At 55.6% G+C, this 14,710-nt stretch overlaps 1 protein-coding gene across 1 annotated transcript; it reads left to right on the top strand.

The window, feature by feature from the left end:
- The first annotated feature begins 1,007 nt into the window (after nt 1-1,007).
- Nucleotides 1,008-14,076, top strand: TFR2 (transferrin receptor 2). Its single transcript, XM_047089526.1, has 18 exons — nt 1,008-1,040; nt 1,285-1,534; nt 1,647-1,833; nt 5,655-5,795; nt 5,967-6,078; nt 6,185-6,307; nt 6,682-6,798; nt 6,930-7,069; nt 7,411-7,574; nt 8,582-8,701; nt 9,228-9,310; nt 9,394-9,457; nt 9,556-9,623; nt 9,710-9,786; nt 9,868-9,952; nt 10,041-10,268; nt 10,621-10,761; nt 13,792-14,076. The coding sequence occupies exons 1-18, from the start codon at nt 1,008-1,010 to the stop codon at nt 14,074-14,076; spliced, it is 2,418 nt and encodes an 805-aa protein (XP_046945482.1).
- Nucleotides 14,077-14,710: the final 634 nt, after the last annotated feature.

Here is a 14,710-nt window from a genome sequence, read left to right as displayed (position 1 = left end):
TTTCCCAAGGGAGACCCGACACGAGGCCCCTGAGCACTTCTATTCCAGAGCTACTTGGGATCCTCGGTAGGGCTTGAGGACCTGCATCCCATGCGTGAAATTGTGGGTAAAACTTAGCAGTTTGTGCCCGTGATGTGTTCCAGGGGTGCCCAGACCCCAAAGAGGTAGAAGTCATGTCTTCCGGTCACCAAAGAGACGCAGGTGCCCCAGAGAAGACCATGACTTGTTGAAGATCACCCAGTTCTGCCCAGGCCTTGACCAGGACACTTCCCACCAATGCCTGGTGGGCCTTGACTCACAGATCCAGGAGAACCCCAACACGGAGCACTCACTGGTCCTACTTGACCATATGCTCCCACCCATGCCCCTCTCTCCCCAGAAGTTAGCAGGAGCCCCAGACCCACTTTTCAGCCTGATTCCAATGAGATAGGCATTCACATGGCCAGACCAACCCCCAGGTCACACCACTTAGGCAACTTCAGCTTAGGATCACCCCAGCCAAGCCTAATGCGTTACAGGGACCGGCTGGGCACTCACTGGTGGGCCTGCAAGCCAGATGACTTGAGAGGGGGTGAGGTTTTCATAGTGGGGAGCTTAGGAAGGGGTCCCCAAGGACACTGGGAGGGGTGGAAGCAGGAGAGGGCATCCTTATCTTTGCCCTCCCCAGCCATCAGTCCCCTTCCCCCACCCCTGATGGGAACTAGGAGGCCAAAGTCTGCCCCAAGGTAAAAAAATTGATTGTTTTGCAGGAAGGGGGCGGAAGTGGGACTGTGGAGGGATTGGCAGGGGAGGGCACAGCCCCTTGTCCTCTGGCCTGGGCTGGGGGTTCATATCTGGAAGGCTGGACTGAGGCCAGGACTGTGCCCCCACCCTTTGGGGGGGGGGGGACAAGAACGGCCTAGGCTCAGGCTGCCTGCCAGGGCTGATAAGGGGCCCTCTTGGGGCTCCCACAAACGGTTTATCACTGTTGGGGGAACAGCCGGCGAGGCTCAGGAGGGGGCACGAGCATGGAGCGGCTTTGGGGTCTACTTCACAGAACGGTAAGACCGAGTGGGGTTGGGGGACACGTTAGGCCTTCTCTCTAGGTCCTTCAGCCCCCTCCCAAACCCCAAAGCTGGCCCCTCCCCTCCCCACCTCCATCTTTCCCCTGCAGCTTGCCTCTCAGGACCCTTTCCCCTGCCTTGTGCTCCTCTGGCACCCCATAGTCACTGACTGTTATTGCCAGATCCTAGCCTATCCCCCACGCCTCTTCTCCCAATCTCATGCCCACCGTGCCCTGCGCAGCAAAGGCTGTCCCCACGACCCTCTCAGACCATCTACAAGCGCGTGGAGGGCACCCAGCAGTGGCGCCTGGAGGAGGAAGAGGAAGACGGGGAGGAGGGGGCTGAGCCACCCATCCACTTCTGCCCTATGGAGCTGAGGGGCCCTGACCTGGGCTCCAGAGCAGGGAAGCAGAACCTCGGACTCTGGGCAGCAACAGCACGAAGGGCTGCCCCCTACCTGGTCCTGACAACCCTGCTGATCTTCACTGGGGGTGAGAGTCATCCCCTACCCCATTCCCCCCGTCAGTGAAGGGCCTGGGTTGGGGGTGGATTTCTGGAATCCAGAGGGGGGTACAAGGGCATCTCCATCTTGCCATCCCCCAGCTTTCCTTCTGGGCTATGTGGCCTTCCGAGGGTCCTGCCAGGCATGCGGGGATGACGTGTTGGTGGTCAGCGAGGATATAAACTATGAGCCGGGCCCAGACTCCCACCAGGGCACCTTGTACTGGAGCGACCTCCAGGCCATGTTCCTGAGGTTCCTGGGGGAGGGGCGCCTGGAGGACACAATCAGGTAAGGGTCAGCCTTGCCGGAACTCAGCCTCCTTCCCTCTGCCCAGGACTCTGGTGTGGGGCCCCTTCTGAGGCCTTCCACTTGCCTCCCTGGCCTCCCTGGGAGTGGTCCTGGGAAGGATGTCAGGCACTTGGAGCTGAGGGGAGGGGGGGGGCATCCCAGAGATAAGGTTGCAGAGGGGCTCTGGCTCTGAGGATGGCACCCTTAGGAGATGTGGGAGCTGACTGTCTGAGTGAGAGCAGAAGGGTCCAGTATCCAGACAGGAGGCGGGACAGACCCAGAAAAGTCCTGAGTGCCACATCACAGGGCTTGGATTTTGACCTGTGGCTGTGGGAAGCTCTGGGGGTTTCTGAGAAGGGACATTTTAAGGAATCTGAAAAAATGAGCAAGGAAATGCATTTGTGAGCATAGACCTTCCCTCTAATTTGTGAGAGATGCCATCCAGATATAGACCATGCAGGCCTGAAGCTCAGCCCAAGCAGGCCAGTGTTTCTCTTGTTTTCCTGAGGTCACTTTCCCTATTGGGAAGGAGCTGCCCAGGTAGGTTCAGAGGTCAGGCCTCCAATAGCCCTCTCTTTGGTCAGGAATAGTGGTTTCAGTGGATTCTCCTGGGTTTTCTAAGTAGAAAGTCATATAAGCTATAGCTAGTGAGAGATGTATAGCCTCTTTCTCAATGTCTATACCTTTTCTGTCTTTTTTCATTGCTTATCGCATTAGAGGATGTGAATTTAGGTAATGATGACTGGAGATATGCCTATTTCCTGACTTTCACAGGAATGTTTTTATATTACTTTGTTATGCAGTATGAACTTTGCTGTAGACTCCAGATAGCTTTTTATTTTTTTTAATGTTTATTTATTTATTTTGAGAGAGAGAGAGAGAGAGAGTGCAGGGGAGGGGCAGAGAGAGAGGGAGAGAATCCCAAGCAGGCTCTGGGCTGTCACCACAGAGCTGGACTAGGGGCTCGATCCCACAAACAGTGAGATCATGACCTGAGCTGAAATCGAGAGTCAGATGCCTAACCAACTGAGCCACCCAGGCGCCCCGGGGCTTCTTATTTTCCTGGACAACACTCGGTCGGCTGGGTACAGACTGAACAGGTGGTTTGCCAGGTTGCAGGGTGAGGTGTGGCACTGTGGATGTCAGCAGAGGGTGGGGAGGGCAAGAGGGTGGCAGTGAGGGGGAGCGAGCGATGAAGTGATGCATGACTCCAGGGTGAATGGAGAAGGAAGGGAAAGCTTCAGAGAGGCTTGGAGAAATCGGACAGTCTGGAGTACTCAATGTGGTTGAAGAGCAGGTATAGTGAGCGTCAGGGAGCAAGCTGGAACCTGGAAAGCTCTAGTCAGAGAGTGGGATATTGGAACTTTTAACATTTATCTGATAAATTGTGTCCTATTTATTCTGACATCTCCAACACTTAGCACAGTGCCTGGCATTTAGTTAGTGTTCAGTAAATCCTCAGTGGATAAATATTCTGGAGACGGAATTCTGGGTGATGACAAGAGCAGTGTGGGTGTGACCAGGGAAGTAAATGGCTGAACTGGCAGTGACATTGATGAGGTCATTCATTCGTTTGTCCACCAAATATTTTTGAGCACCTACCGTGTGGCAAGTGCTAGGCTAAGTAGTAGGTGGGGGCGATAGAGCAGAGAACAAAAGTCTGGACCTTGTCCTTATGGAGCTTTCAGTCTATTGGGGGAAATCAATAGTGAACTAATAATCACATTCCTGACTATGTATTTGTTACTAGCATCATTGCAATGACTATAACCAGGGAGATCTGACTTAGAGTGGGGGTCAGGGAAGGCTTCCTTAAGGAAGTGAGGAGCTGACCCCAAGGGGTGAGTTGTTCACCAGGCCAAGAGAAGGTGGAAAAGCATTTTACGCCAGAGAACAGCAGGTGCAGAGGGCCTGGGGTGAGAATGGTGGCCTATTGGAGGAAGTGAACGAAGGTCCATGTGACTGTCTGAATGAGTACAGAGGGGTCCAGACAGGATAGACCCAGAAAAGTCTTTAATGGCACATCACAGGGCTTGAATTTTGACCTGTGGCCACGGGGAGCTGCAGTGTCAAGGTGGATATGGCTCAGGTCATATAAGGCCTTAATGGCTACCCAAACTGCTTTGGATTTTAAGAGGAAAGAGAGAGAAATGAAGAATTTGAAACAACAGAGTATCATGATCAGATGTAGGGGGAGCTTTTAGTGGTTTTTTTTTTTTTTAGTTGTTTTTTTTTTTTTTGTTTGTTTGTTTTGTTTTTTAAGGTTGGTGCAAAGAACAGAGTTCATGATACTCCTGGGGCAGTAGTTCAGTGTCCTCAGCAAAGGATTTTCTTATTTAATTTCCCTCCCTAACTCTGAGCCCTCCTCCCTCGTCTCCTCACCCAGAAGCACCTCATCTGATGTGTTTGATGTGCGCCTTTAAATACACACATAGCTTTGTCATATATGGAATGTTCTACATGGATAGGTAGAATTTTCAAAACATCTAATGTTTGCATAACATCCTCCATGTTCATTGTTTTTAAAGTTAAGCCATGTGGAAAAATATAAAGAGGAATGTAAAAAAAAAAAAAAAAGTCACTCCAAGACCCACTACTCAGATACAGCTCTCTCTAGTGTCTCTCTAGTGTGTTTTTAATTTGATAAATTTTTCTTTTAATTTAACGCCATGTTTTCAAGGTCTATATATTGCAGCGTGTACATCTAATTTACTGTTATGCATCATCTATTTTACGAACGCACTGATGGGTGCAGTTTCAAACAAATACTTGAGATCCTGGGTGGGGGCGGAGTGGGAGGCAGGAATGGTCTTGAGAAAACCACTTAGACCATGGAGTGCAGTGGTCCTCGCGAGAGCTCAGAGGGTGGAGGCTGAGACTCAGGTGACCCTGCATGTGGATTTTGTAGTGCAGAAACTTGGTGGAGTTCCTTAGTGGAGATGAAAATGATATGCCAGGTACCAAAGTCCTTGATGAAAGCGGACAAGTGACCGGTTGTCTGAAAGAGGGGCAGAGCGTGGGAGAGCTGGATGGTCCAGGCTTCAAGGGAAGAGAGTTCTCCCAGAGCAGTAATGGCCAGAAATTCCAACCGTGGAGCCAGGGGTCTGCCTCCACTGCAAGTGCAGGGGGTAGAAGAACCAGAGCCCCAGAGGAACCCGGCGTCTCAGGGGACAGCTGGGTTTCTGCCAAGGCAAAAGGTAGAGGGGTATTCAATGATGATGCTGAGGAGGGAGGAGTCTGTCCACCTTGGAGAGGGTGCAGGTGAAGCCTGTTGTCAGGGAGGCCATGCCTGAAGCTCAGGCGACAACAGGCTCACTAGTTAGGCGGTGACTATGGAAGACGACAGGGTGAGGTCTCCAAGACAAGGGGCCCCACTATGACACCTGGAACCACAATGTTAAGATAGCTCTGTGAGACTCAGGTGGAGGGTGGGGGAGATGGAGGGCCACATCCGCCCAGTTAGCCCTTTGGAAGAAAAGTGTTTTTCATATGTGGGGCAAAGCACAGGGCAGTATGCATATGTGTGGAAAGGCAGTAAATCGGGAAGTTTGGATTGAGCCAGTAATAACCTAAGAGATGGTGGACAAGATACCAAGAAAGCTAAGGAGGAAGGAGGCCTTAGAGACGCTGGCTGGCAGCCCGGGTGGTAATGGGATGGATGGTAATGGTCGAGTCAGGGAGAGACTTGAGAGTCCGTCACTGCCCAGGCCCCAGGGCGACCCCACGTCTCTGGCATCAGCCCCCCTCCCTCCCTCTCCTCCAGGCGTCCAGAAGTCCCCTTCTTCCCCTTCCACGCCCCAATCCCACCTCTTCCCGCTCAGGCAAACCAGCCTTCGGAAAAGGGTGGCTGGCTCGGCCGGCATGGCGGCCCTGGCTCAGGACATCCGCGTGGCGCTCTTGGGCCAAAAGCTGGACCACGTCTGGATGGATACGCACTACGTGGGGCTGCAGTTCCCGGACCCGTGAGTGCGCGGGGGGCGCGCGGGGGGCGCGCGGGGGGCGCGCGGGGGGCGCGCGGGGGGCGCGCGGGGGGCGCGCGGGGGGCGCGCGGGGGGCGCGCGGGGGGCGCGCGGGGGGCGCGCGGGGGGCGCGCGGGGGGCGCGCGGGGGGCGCTTACCACCTCCGCTCCTCAGGGCTCATCCCAATACCCTGCATTGGGTGGAGGCGGCTGGGAAGCTCGGGGAGCCCCTGCAGCTGGAGGACCACGATGTCTACTGTCCCTACAGCGCCACGGGCAACGCCACGGTGAGCGCCCCCTGTCCCGCCCCCAGGACGGGGGCAGCGAGCGTCCTCTCCCGGGTGGCGGAGGAGGGACGGGGAGACAGCGCCTCACAGCCCTTCTCATTCCCAGGGAGAGCTGGTGTACGCCCACTACGGGCGCCCAGAGGACCTGCAGGACCTGCGGGCCCAGGGCGTGGAGCCAGCGGGGCGCCTCCTGCTGGTGCGCCTGGGGGAGATCAGTTTTGCCCAGAAGGTGAGGGTCTCTGCATGGGGGATGGAGTGGAGCGCGGAGGGCGCAGGGCTGGGGAAAGCGAAGATAGGATAGCAGCAGATGGGAAGCCTCTAGGAGGCTGTCAGAAGAGGAAAAGAACCAAGCGGGTAAGAAAAGTGTTGGCGGGGAACAAAATCAGGAGGTTGGGATGGGGAACAAGCAGGGAAGAATGTGGAGCAAGGTGAGGTTTGCTGTGCGAAGGTGGGAAGATGAGGGTGGTGGGGGGTGCCCACAGCCTCTCTGGGTTCATAATAGCAGAGCAGAGGCAGTGCCACTTTACTTTTACTTCCTGCTCCTGCCCTTATAAATCGGTTTTCTCTGGGAGAAGGAGCCTTTTACCCATGTCCCATCCCCAGGTGGCCAGTGCCCAGGACTTTGGGGCCCGAGGAGTGCTCATATACCCTGATTCCGCAGACTTCTCCCAGGACCCACACAAGCTCGGCCTGTCCAGCCACAGGGCTGTGTATGGACATGTGAGTCTGGGGGCAGCCAGCGGTGGATTCCTGGGGTCCCAAGACTGTACCTCTTTGTCCAGGATGATGCTGGTAAGCTACTCCTGGGAGCCCAGCTCACAGTTTCAGCGTGGACATCCCCTTCCTCACAGGTGCACCTGGGAACTGGGGACCCCTACACGCCTGGCTTCCCTTCCTTTAATCAAACCCAGTTCCCTCCAGTCCAGTCCTCAGGCCTCCCTAACATCCCAGCCCAGCCCATCAGTGCGGACATTGCCTCCCTCCTGCTGAGGTGAGGGGCGTGTGGGGACCAAGAGGGGAGGAGGAAGGGAGAGGGAGCTAGTTTGTAAACTCTTTTGGGGTGAACTAGAAAAAGATGAATCTTCTGGGTCGGCAGAGCCTCATGCCAGTGCCTGCCATCCAGTGAGTGGAACTCCAGCTGGATATCACACCCACTTCCTCTGGGCACCTTTGAGGACCTAACCTGCACAACTGTCCAAGGCAGGAGGCACATTGCAGAAGTCGAGCTGGAACCAGAGGGTGGGAGGGAAAGAGCGCAGGGGGAGCTCTGGGCTCTTCTATAGCCTGGGCCTCTCTGCCACTTCCAACCCTTTCTGCCCCACCCCTCTCCAGGAAACTCCAAGGCCCTGTGGCCCCCCAGGAATGGCAGGGGCACCTCCCAGTCTCCCCTTATCGCCTGGGCCCTGGGCCAGGCTTGCATCTAGGGGTCAACAACCACAGGGTCTCTACCCCCATCAGCAACATCTTTGGCTGCATCGAAGGCCGCTCAGAGCCAGGTGTGCTAGCTTGCCCAGCATCACCCACAGCCTGCAGGAGGGGAGCCATTGCTCATGAACCTGGACTAGAAATGGGGCTGGAGCAGGAGGCCCTGGGGGAGTGGGCAGGGGTGGTGCCCAGGGGAGGGGGCAGCAGGAGTTAGCAGGGTGGGAGGCTGGCAAATTGAGGCTGATCTGGGACCAAGGAGGGTGGCAATGAGTAGACCCCATGGTCAAATCTGTCCAGAGACAGGATGGGCAGTTCTGCACAGTAGTGAGTTCCCTAGCACAGGAGGTGAGCAAGTGTGTTTTGGGTGATGTCATAGCATAAAAAGGAGTTCAGGTTAGGCAGACGAACATTTTGAACCTAACTAGATGCAGATAGCAGTAGGAATCTAAGTGGGTTCTTTTTTTATTTTTAATGTTTAGTTTTGAGAGAGAGAGAGAGAAAATGAGTGAGCATGAGCAGGGAAGGTGCAGAGAGAGAGGGGGACAGAAGAAGCGGGCTCCACCTTGATAACAGAGAGCCTGATGCAAGGCTCGAACCTTTGAACCATGAGATCACAATCTGAGCTGAAGTCAGATGCTCAACTGACTGAGTCAGCCAGGCGCCCCCGAATCAAAGTGGGTTATTGAGCTGAAGAGTGTGATATCTACAAACACTGAGGAGACACACAGGGAAGCCTGTGATGGCAGCTCAGATGAGAAACCGGGGTTGGGGGGGGAAGGTTGGGGTAGAGGGGTAGAGGAGGAAGACCTGTCAGGACTTGTCAAACAGCAGGACATGGCTGACCAGGGAGGTGATGGAATCCAGAATGACTCCAAGCACCCTGCTGAAGGAGCAGGCCATCCAGGCAGGGCCAAGCAGAAGAGGTGCTGTCACTTTAGGGACAGCAGGGATGGCAGGGCTGGGAAGTGGAGACTGAGAGGCCTAAGAAATGGTGATGAGGCCCTGTGACACACCCTCCCAGATGCTTTCTGGGTACTGCCAGTATAAGGACATAGACCCCAAACCTCCCCTCCTGCAGATCACTATGTTGTCATTGGGGCGCAGAGGGATGCGTGGGGCCCAGGAGCGGCCAAGTCTGCTGTGGGGACGGCCATACTGCTGGAGCTGGTGCGAACCTTTTCCTCCATGGTGAGCAATGGTAAGGTCAAGGCCTGGGCCGGGTAGCTGGGGCTGTGGCCTGAGCTAGGACAAGGCAGAGAGGCAGTCAGGAGCACAGGCTAGAGAGTGGCCACTCAGACCTGGGCCAAACCTGGCTTCTCCATGTCCCAGCTGCATGGCCCTGGGCAAGTCACTTTACCTCCATTTCCTCATCTAAACATGAAAGTAGAGTTGACCCTTTAGCAATGCCAGGGTTAGGGGTGCAGGCCCCTCCGCTCTGTTGAAAATCTGCATGTAAGTGGACCCAAGCAGTTCAAACCCATGTTTAAGAGTCAACTGTAATAATAGTCCTTGGTCTGAGTGAAGCATTAAGCAGGAGACTCCATATGAAAGCCATCTCCATCACTGTTATAGTTGAGTCAGGGCAGACCAGGGGAGGTGGGCTGGGCTGGGGGCTGGATGGGAGGAAAGGAGAGACCCGAGGGAAGTAGGACAGAGGAAGACAATGATGGCGTCTCTGCTTGGTCTTCAGCTGAGCCCATGCTCCCAACCCACTCTGCTTCCAGGCTTCCGGCCTCGCAGGAGCCTTCTCTTCATCAGCTGGGACGGAGGGGACTTTGGGAGCGTGGGCTCCACAGAGTGGCTAGAGGTAATGTGGGGTCCAGGACAGGGAGTCAGGCAGTGGGAAGAGGTGGGGGGGGGGTGGTTAAACCTCATATCCCTCACCCACAGGGCTACCTCAGCGTGCTGCACCTCAAAGCCGTAGTCTATGTGAGCCTGGACAATGCAGTGCTGGGTGAGTGGGGGTAGTGTGACCAGCTGGGCCTCCTCTGGTCCACCCTGCCCTCAGGGCCAAGCCTTGAGCCTGGCATCCCTTCTCCTCCCTCTCTGCAGGAGATGACAAGTTCCAGGCCAAGACCAGCCCCCTTCTGATCAGCCTCATAGAGAACATCCTGAAGCAGGCAAGAGCTGGCCAGGAGCAGGGGATGAAGGGAAGCTGGTGGTGGCCAGGGCCTGACCTGACCGGTGCCCCCTACCCTGCCTCCAGGTGGACTCTCCTAACCACAGTGGGCAGACCCTCTATGAGCAGGTGATGTTCAACAATCACAGCTGGGATGCTGAGGTGTAAGTTGGGGTGAGGAGCAAGGGAGGGCATCTTGTGGGGGGAGCCAAACCCACAGAGCACTCCAACCTGCCCACTCTCAGGATCCAGCCACTGCCCATGGACAGCAGTGCCTATTCCTTCACGGCCTTTGCGGGGGTCCCTGCCGTTGAGTTCTCTTTCATGGAGGTGAGACTTCCTGGCTCTGTCCCAGAGCAGCATCCCCTCAGCCTGCCTGTACAATGACCCTGTGCCAGCGTGCACCCTGTCCCCGCAGGATGGCCAGGCGTACCCGTTCCTGCACACGAAGGATGACACATACGAGAACCTACACAGGGTCCTGCGGGGCCGCCTGCCCGCGGTGGCCCAGGCTGTGGCCCAGCTCGCTGGGCAACTCCTCATCAGGCTCAGCCACGATCACCTGCTGCCTCTGGACTTTGGCCGCTACGGGGACGTGGTCCTCAAGCACATCGGCAGTCTCAACGAGTTCTCTGGGGACCTCAAGGTCCAAGATACCAACCCTGCTCCTGGCTTCTGGGGGTGGGGGGGGCGCTATATCCCCCCAAAGTGCTGCCCATTCCAGAGGTGTGGCCCCTCTTCCCCACAATCCTTAGGGTCTAGTCCCCTCTGACAACCTGGTCCTTTTACTCCTGCCCTAGACCCCTAGACTCCTTAGGACCCAACTCATACCCTCCCAACCGCCCAGATCTTCTTCCCTCTCCCACTATTCTGTTCCACTATACCCCCTAGTCCTGCCAGCCCCAGGGTCTCAGCCCCATTCCCCAGCACCTGGACCCCCACCCTAGGCTGGGGTCCTGGCCCCTGCGTCCGGCCCCAGCCTGCGTCTCCATCCTCAGGCCCGCGGGCTGACCCTCCAGTGGGTGTACTCGGCGCGGGGGGACTACATCCGGGCAGCTGAGAAGCTGCGAAAGGAGATCTACAGCTCAGAGGAGAGCGATGAGCGGCTGATGCGCATGTACAACGTGCGCATCATGCGGGTGAGGCCCCGCCCCCGCGCCCTCTCCCTTTCTCTGAAGGCCTGGAGCCACCCTTCCCAGGACCCGTTCGCTCTGTGCTCCTCTCCCCTGTTTCCGCCTTTGCTCCGTCCCTGTCTTCCGGGCGCTCCCAGTCCTGGACTGACAGCGCTCACAGACCAGACAGGCTGGAGCGACCACTGAGACAGGCCCCGCAAAGTGATGAAACGGACAGGGAGGGCCAGAAGCGTGGCAGACCGCGTGGCAGAACTGGGACTCCTCTGCCTTGCGCCGAGCCCTTCACTGCCTCCCTCTCCTCTCCTCTGGAGAGAAAAAGCATGTCCACGATCGTCCACAGTACAAGAGGCACAAGCTTATGGCCAGGAGGGGCAAAGGCTTAAGAAATTCAGAGCAAGGAGAGCTCTCTTCCCTCTGGTAATAAGATAGGTGAAACCCAGAGAAGCTGCCTGGGGGAAGTGTCACGTAAAGTTCTACAGGATCTGATTCCTTGGCCAATTCCTCCCACTTCATTTTGAATACTTCCCAACTCACGCTCTGTCTCCTGTTCCGACCTCTCCACTTTCTTCCATTTATTTACTCCCAAGAACTCAACGCTTTGATTTCGGGAAATGGGGTAAGTAGGGGCCGTGGGCATGGGAAAAAGTCTACAGGGCAAAATTCTAAGCAGGACCATCCTCCTTGAGTGTGGTGTGGACAGGGAACCCGGAGTGTATGCAGGACCTTGGTTTTGGGACATGTCTTCCATTTGTTTTTCCCTCCTGTGACCCTGCCTGTTTCCCTTGGCACCACTTACCCCTTGTTTCTGTTCGCAAACCCATCCCTCTTGGCTCTTTCATCCTTGCTCTTTTCTCCTGATCCCTCTCATCCTTCTCTCTCTTCAGTTTCCTCTCTTATTCCCCTACTTCCTGACCTCTCCATCTCCCCTTCCCTTTATCCCTTCCACTGAGACACGCATGGTTCATTCTCATTCACAGATCTTGCTTTAATCCCTGCTGTGCCAGACTCCGGGAACACAAAAAGATGCTACTCCCCTCACCCACCCCACTCCCCCAAATTGCCACATGCCCCCCCCCCCCCAGGGAATGAAGGGCACCTGTATGCTAGGGGCATGATTCAGACTCAGGGCTGGAGAGTAAAAGATTCAGAACTTCAGAACCAGCAACATGGCTGGGCCAGACCCAGGGAACTCTGTTGCTCTAGACCAGGGGTTGGTAAACTATAGCCAGTGGGCCAAACTTGGCCTGCTGCCTGTTTTGCAAATAAAGTTTTATGGAAACACAGCCATGCACATTGATTTTTCATATTCTCTATGGCTGCTTTTGTACTAGCTATGGTGGCAAAGTTGAGTGTTTGCAACAGAAACAATATGGCCTGCAGAGCCGAAAATATTTGCTACCTGGCTTTTTTTTAGAAAAAGTTTGCTAACCCCTGCTTTAGACTGTGAGGTTCGTCTAGAGGAACAAACAGAACGTGGGTTGGTGCAGACAAAAGACATTCAGAGTAGAGACATCCAGAGTAAGGGTATGGCAGTGAGATAGGCCTGGTTGTCCTTGGGAGCAGGGCATGGACCAGCAGAACCTGAACAGAAGTCTGTGGAGAAGCAGAGGGGAGAGGAGCACCAAACTGTGGGAGAGAGATCACCTATCAAGGGAGCCTTGAATGCCAGGAAAAGAAGTTTGAATTTTTAGGGTCTGGGCATCAAGGAAATTAGGGAGGTGTTTGAACAGGGAGGTGGTAGGGGCAGAACAGAGTTTTAGGAAGGATTTGGCCAGACCGTCCATGGTGAAGAGGGAATGAATGGAGTGATGGCTGAACTCTGGATGAGAGTGGCAGTAAATACCACCTGTGGGTGAGGGGACTGGAATGATGGGAGACATTTGGAAGGAAAACGGACAGACGGGGTGTTAAGGGAAGAGGAGGGGGAAAATGATAGCAGCTGCCATTTCTCGAGGGCTGCCATGTGCTAGGGCTTTACTGCATTTTCCCTCACAGGACCCCCCAAATCTTGTGAGGTTGCTAGTACTGTACAATGATAACTTATCCAAGATCGCAGTAAGTGGTGGAGCCAAAATCAGAAACCAGGCAGTCTGAGCTCACCCCATTCACATGAACATACCTTCCGGGCTGAGAGGCTGGCACTGGGGAGACCCTGGCACTCACGAGGGATTGTGGGTGCAAGGGTCAGGTTTTAGAAGAAGTTGGTGCTCATGTGTGTGAGGCTGTATCCAGGTGCCCCCTACCTGGTGGGGAGGTCCAGAAGGGTGGAGGCCGGGATTTCAGTGGATGATTTTTGTCAAGTAGACTTGGCAATTATCCCCATGAGGTCGTGACTGCAGTCAGGGGCATGGAGGGCTTGAAAAGATGTGAGCGTGTGAGACCACCCATAGAGATTCCAATTTTGTTGGGGTGGCACCCACGCGATGGTGATTCTAGTAAGCAGCCAGGCTTGAAGAACACCGGATTGTAGGTAAGGAGAGGAGCAGAGGGTGGGGGTCCAGCCTTGGGCCTGCCCATACGTGGGAGCAGAAGGAACCCAGAGAGGCTGGAAGAAAGGTGGGAGAACTGGGCGGGGAGTGAGGCCATCTCAAGAAAGATGGTCAGCATCTGCGTCATAGAGGGAGGACAGAGTCAGGCACTTCATTAGCACTGGCCTGTCCCCTTGACCTTTGACGCTGGTATGTGGACGCTGGCGGCGGTGAGGGGGAATGACTGGGGTGTAGGAGAGTGAGGAACAGCAGGACCATAGACCGTTATTTGAGGCTTTAGCCGGGTAAGTGAATGAGTGAAGACGGAAGACTGGGAGGGCGTAGATGCGGGCTTGGAGGCCAGAGGGATAGAATGGGAGAGAATCTAAAACACAGTAGGAGGACGCTGCCTACCCGGCTGCTGGTGACGTCAAAGAATGACTACCCCCGATTGGGTAGACAAAGGGAGGTGGGACTTAAAGAAGCTGCTCAGCAATGTTCGCTACGCGTGTCCGGCCCCCGCGCTCAGGCGGAACCCCCACCCGACACGACCCCCTTCTCGGCGCAGGTGGAGTTCTACTTCCTGTCTCAGTACGTGTCGCCGGCCGACTCCCCGTTCCGCCACATTTTCTTGGGCCACGGAGACCACACGCTGGACGCGCTGCTCGACCACGTGCGACTGTTGCGCTCCCACGGTTCCGGAGACCCTAGGGCTGCCTCCTCCGGGGTGGCTCCCGGCCTGGGCTTCCAGGAGAGCCGCTTCCGACGCCAGCTGGCCCTGCTTACCTGGACGCTGCAGGGGGCAGCCAACGCACTTAGCGGGGACGTCTGGAACATCGATAACAACTTCTGAGGTCCGCGGTGGGCAGGGCGAGCATATGCCCCTGCCGAGAGCTCCTGCTCTCCCGCTTGAGCGACTTCTAGGTGATAGAGGTGCCTAGTGCCACCTCTCACTGCTGACCGGTTTCTCATTAGCCTTTCCCGTCCTTGCAAAGGGCCCAGCCGAGATGCCTGCGCAGACACCCACACCCCTGGCCCTGAAATGTAGGAGTAGGTGAGGAGTGACTTCCACAATGGGTCGGCATTACTGTCAGCTAATCAGAGAGCCGCATCCGCTCCCTCATCACAGCCCTTTACCCTTCGGGAAAGGGGCCCCCACACTTAGAGACCACTCAGGAAGGTTTCCTAGGGAGAATGACTGGAACCATAGCCTATAGCCAACAGGTGGTCTGTGGTGGGAGGGGCTGGGGTTTGGACCTTAATAAACCACCTGGTGGCATCTGTTGTTTATAAGCACTTTTATGCTTCTTCCTCACCCTCACTCCACCCAATCCTCCCTCCCTTGAGACAGGGAAGGGTTGGGCAGAGGGGCCAAAGAGGATGCAAACAGGAATGCTGTCTCCATGGGGAAAACTTTGTTCTGTTACCTGAGGAAGTAAGGATGCTGCCTAAGGAAATAAGGAGGGCCCTTCTCCAAAGACCATCGT

This window comes from Lynx rufus, unplaced genomic scaffold (genome assembly GCF_022079265.1).
Source record: "Lynx rufus isolate CCGP_SWC_20201006 ecotype Redwood Valley unplaced genomic scaffold, mLynRuf1.p SCAF_27, whole genome shotgun sequence".
NCBI lineage: Eukaryota > Metazoa > Chordata > Mammalia > Carnivora > Felidae > Lynx > Lynx rufus.
Note: the sequence above shows the minus strand (reverse complement) of the source record. Positions and strands in the feature narration are given on the sequence as shown.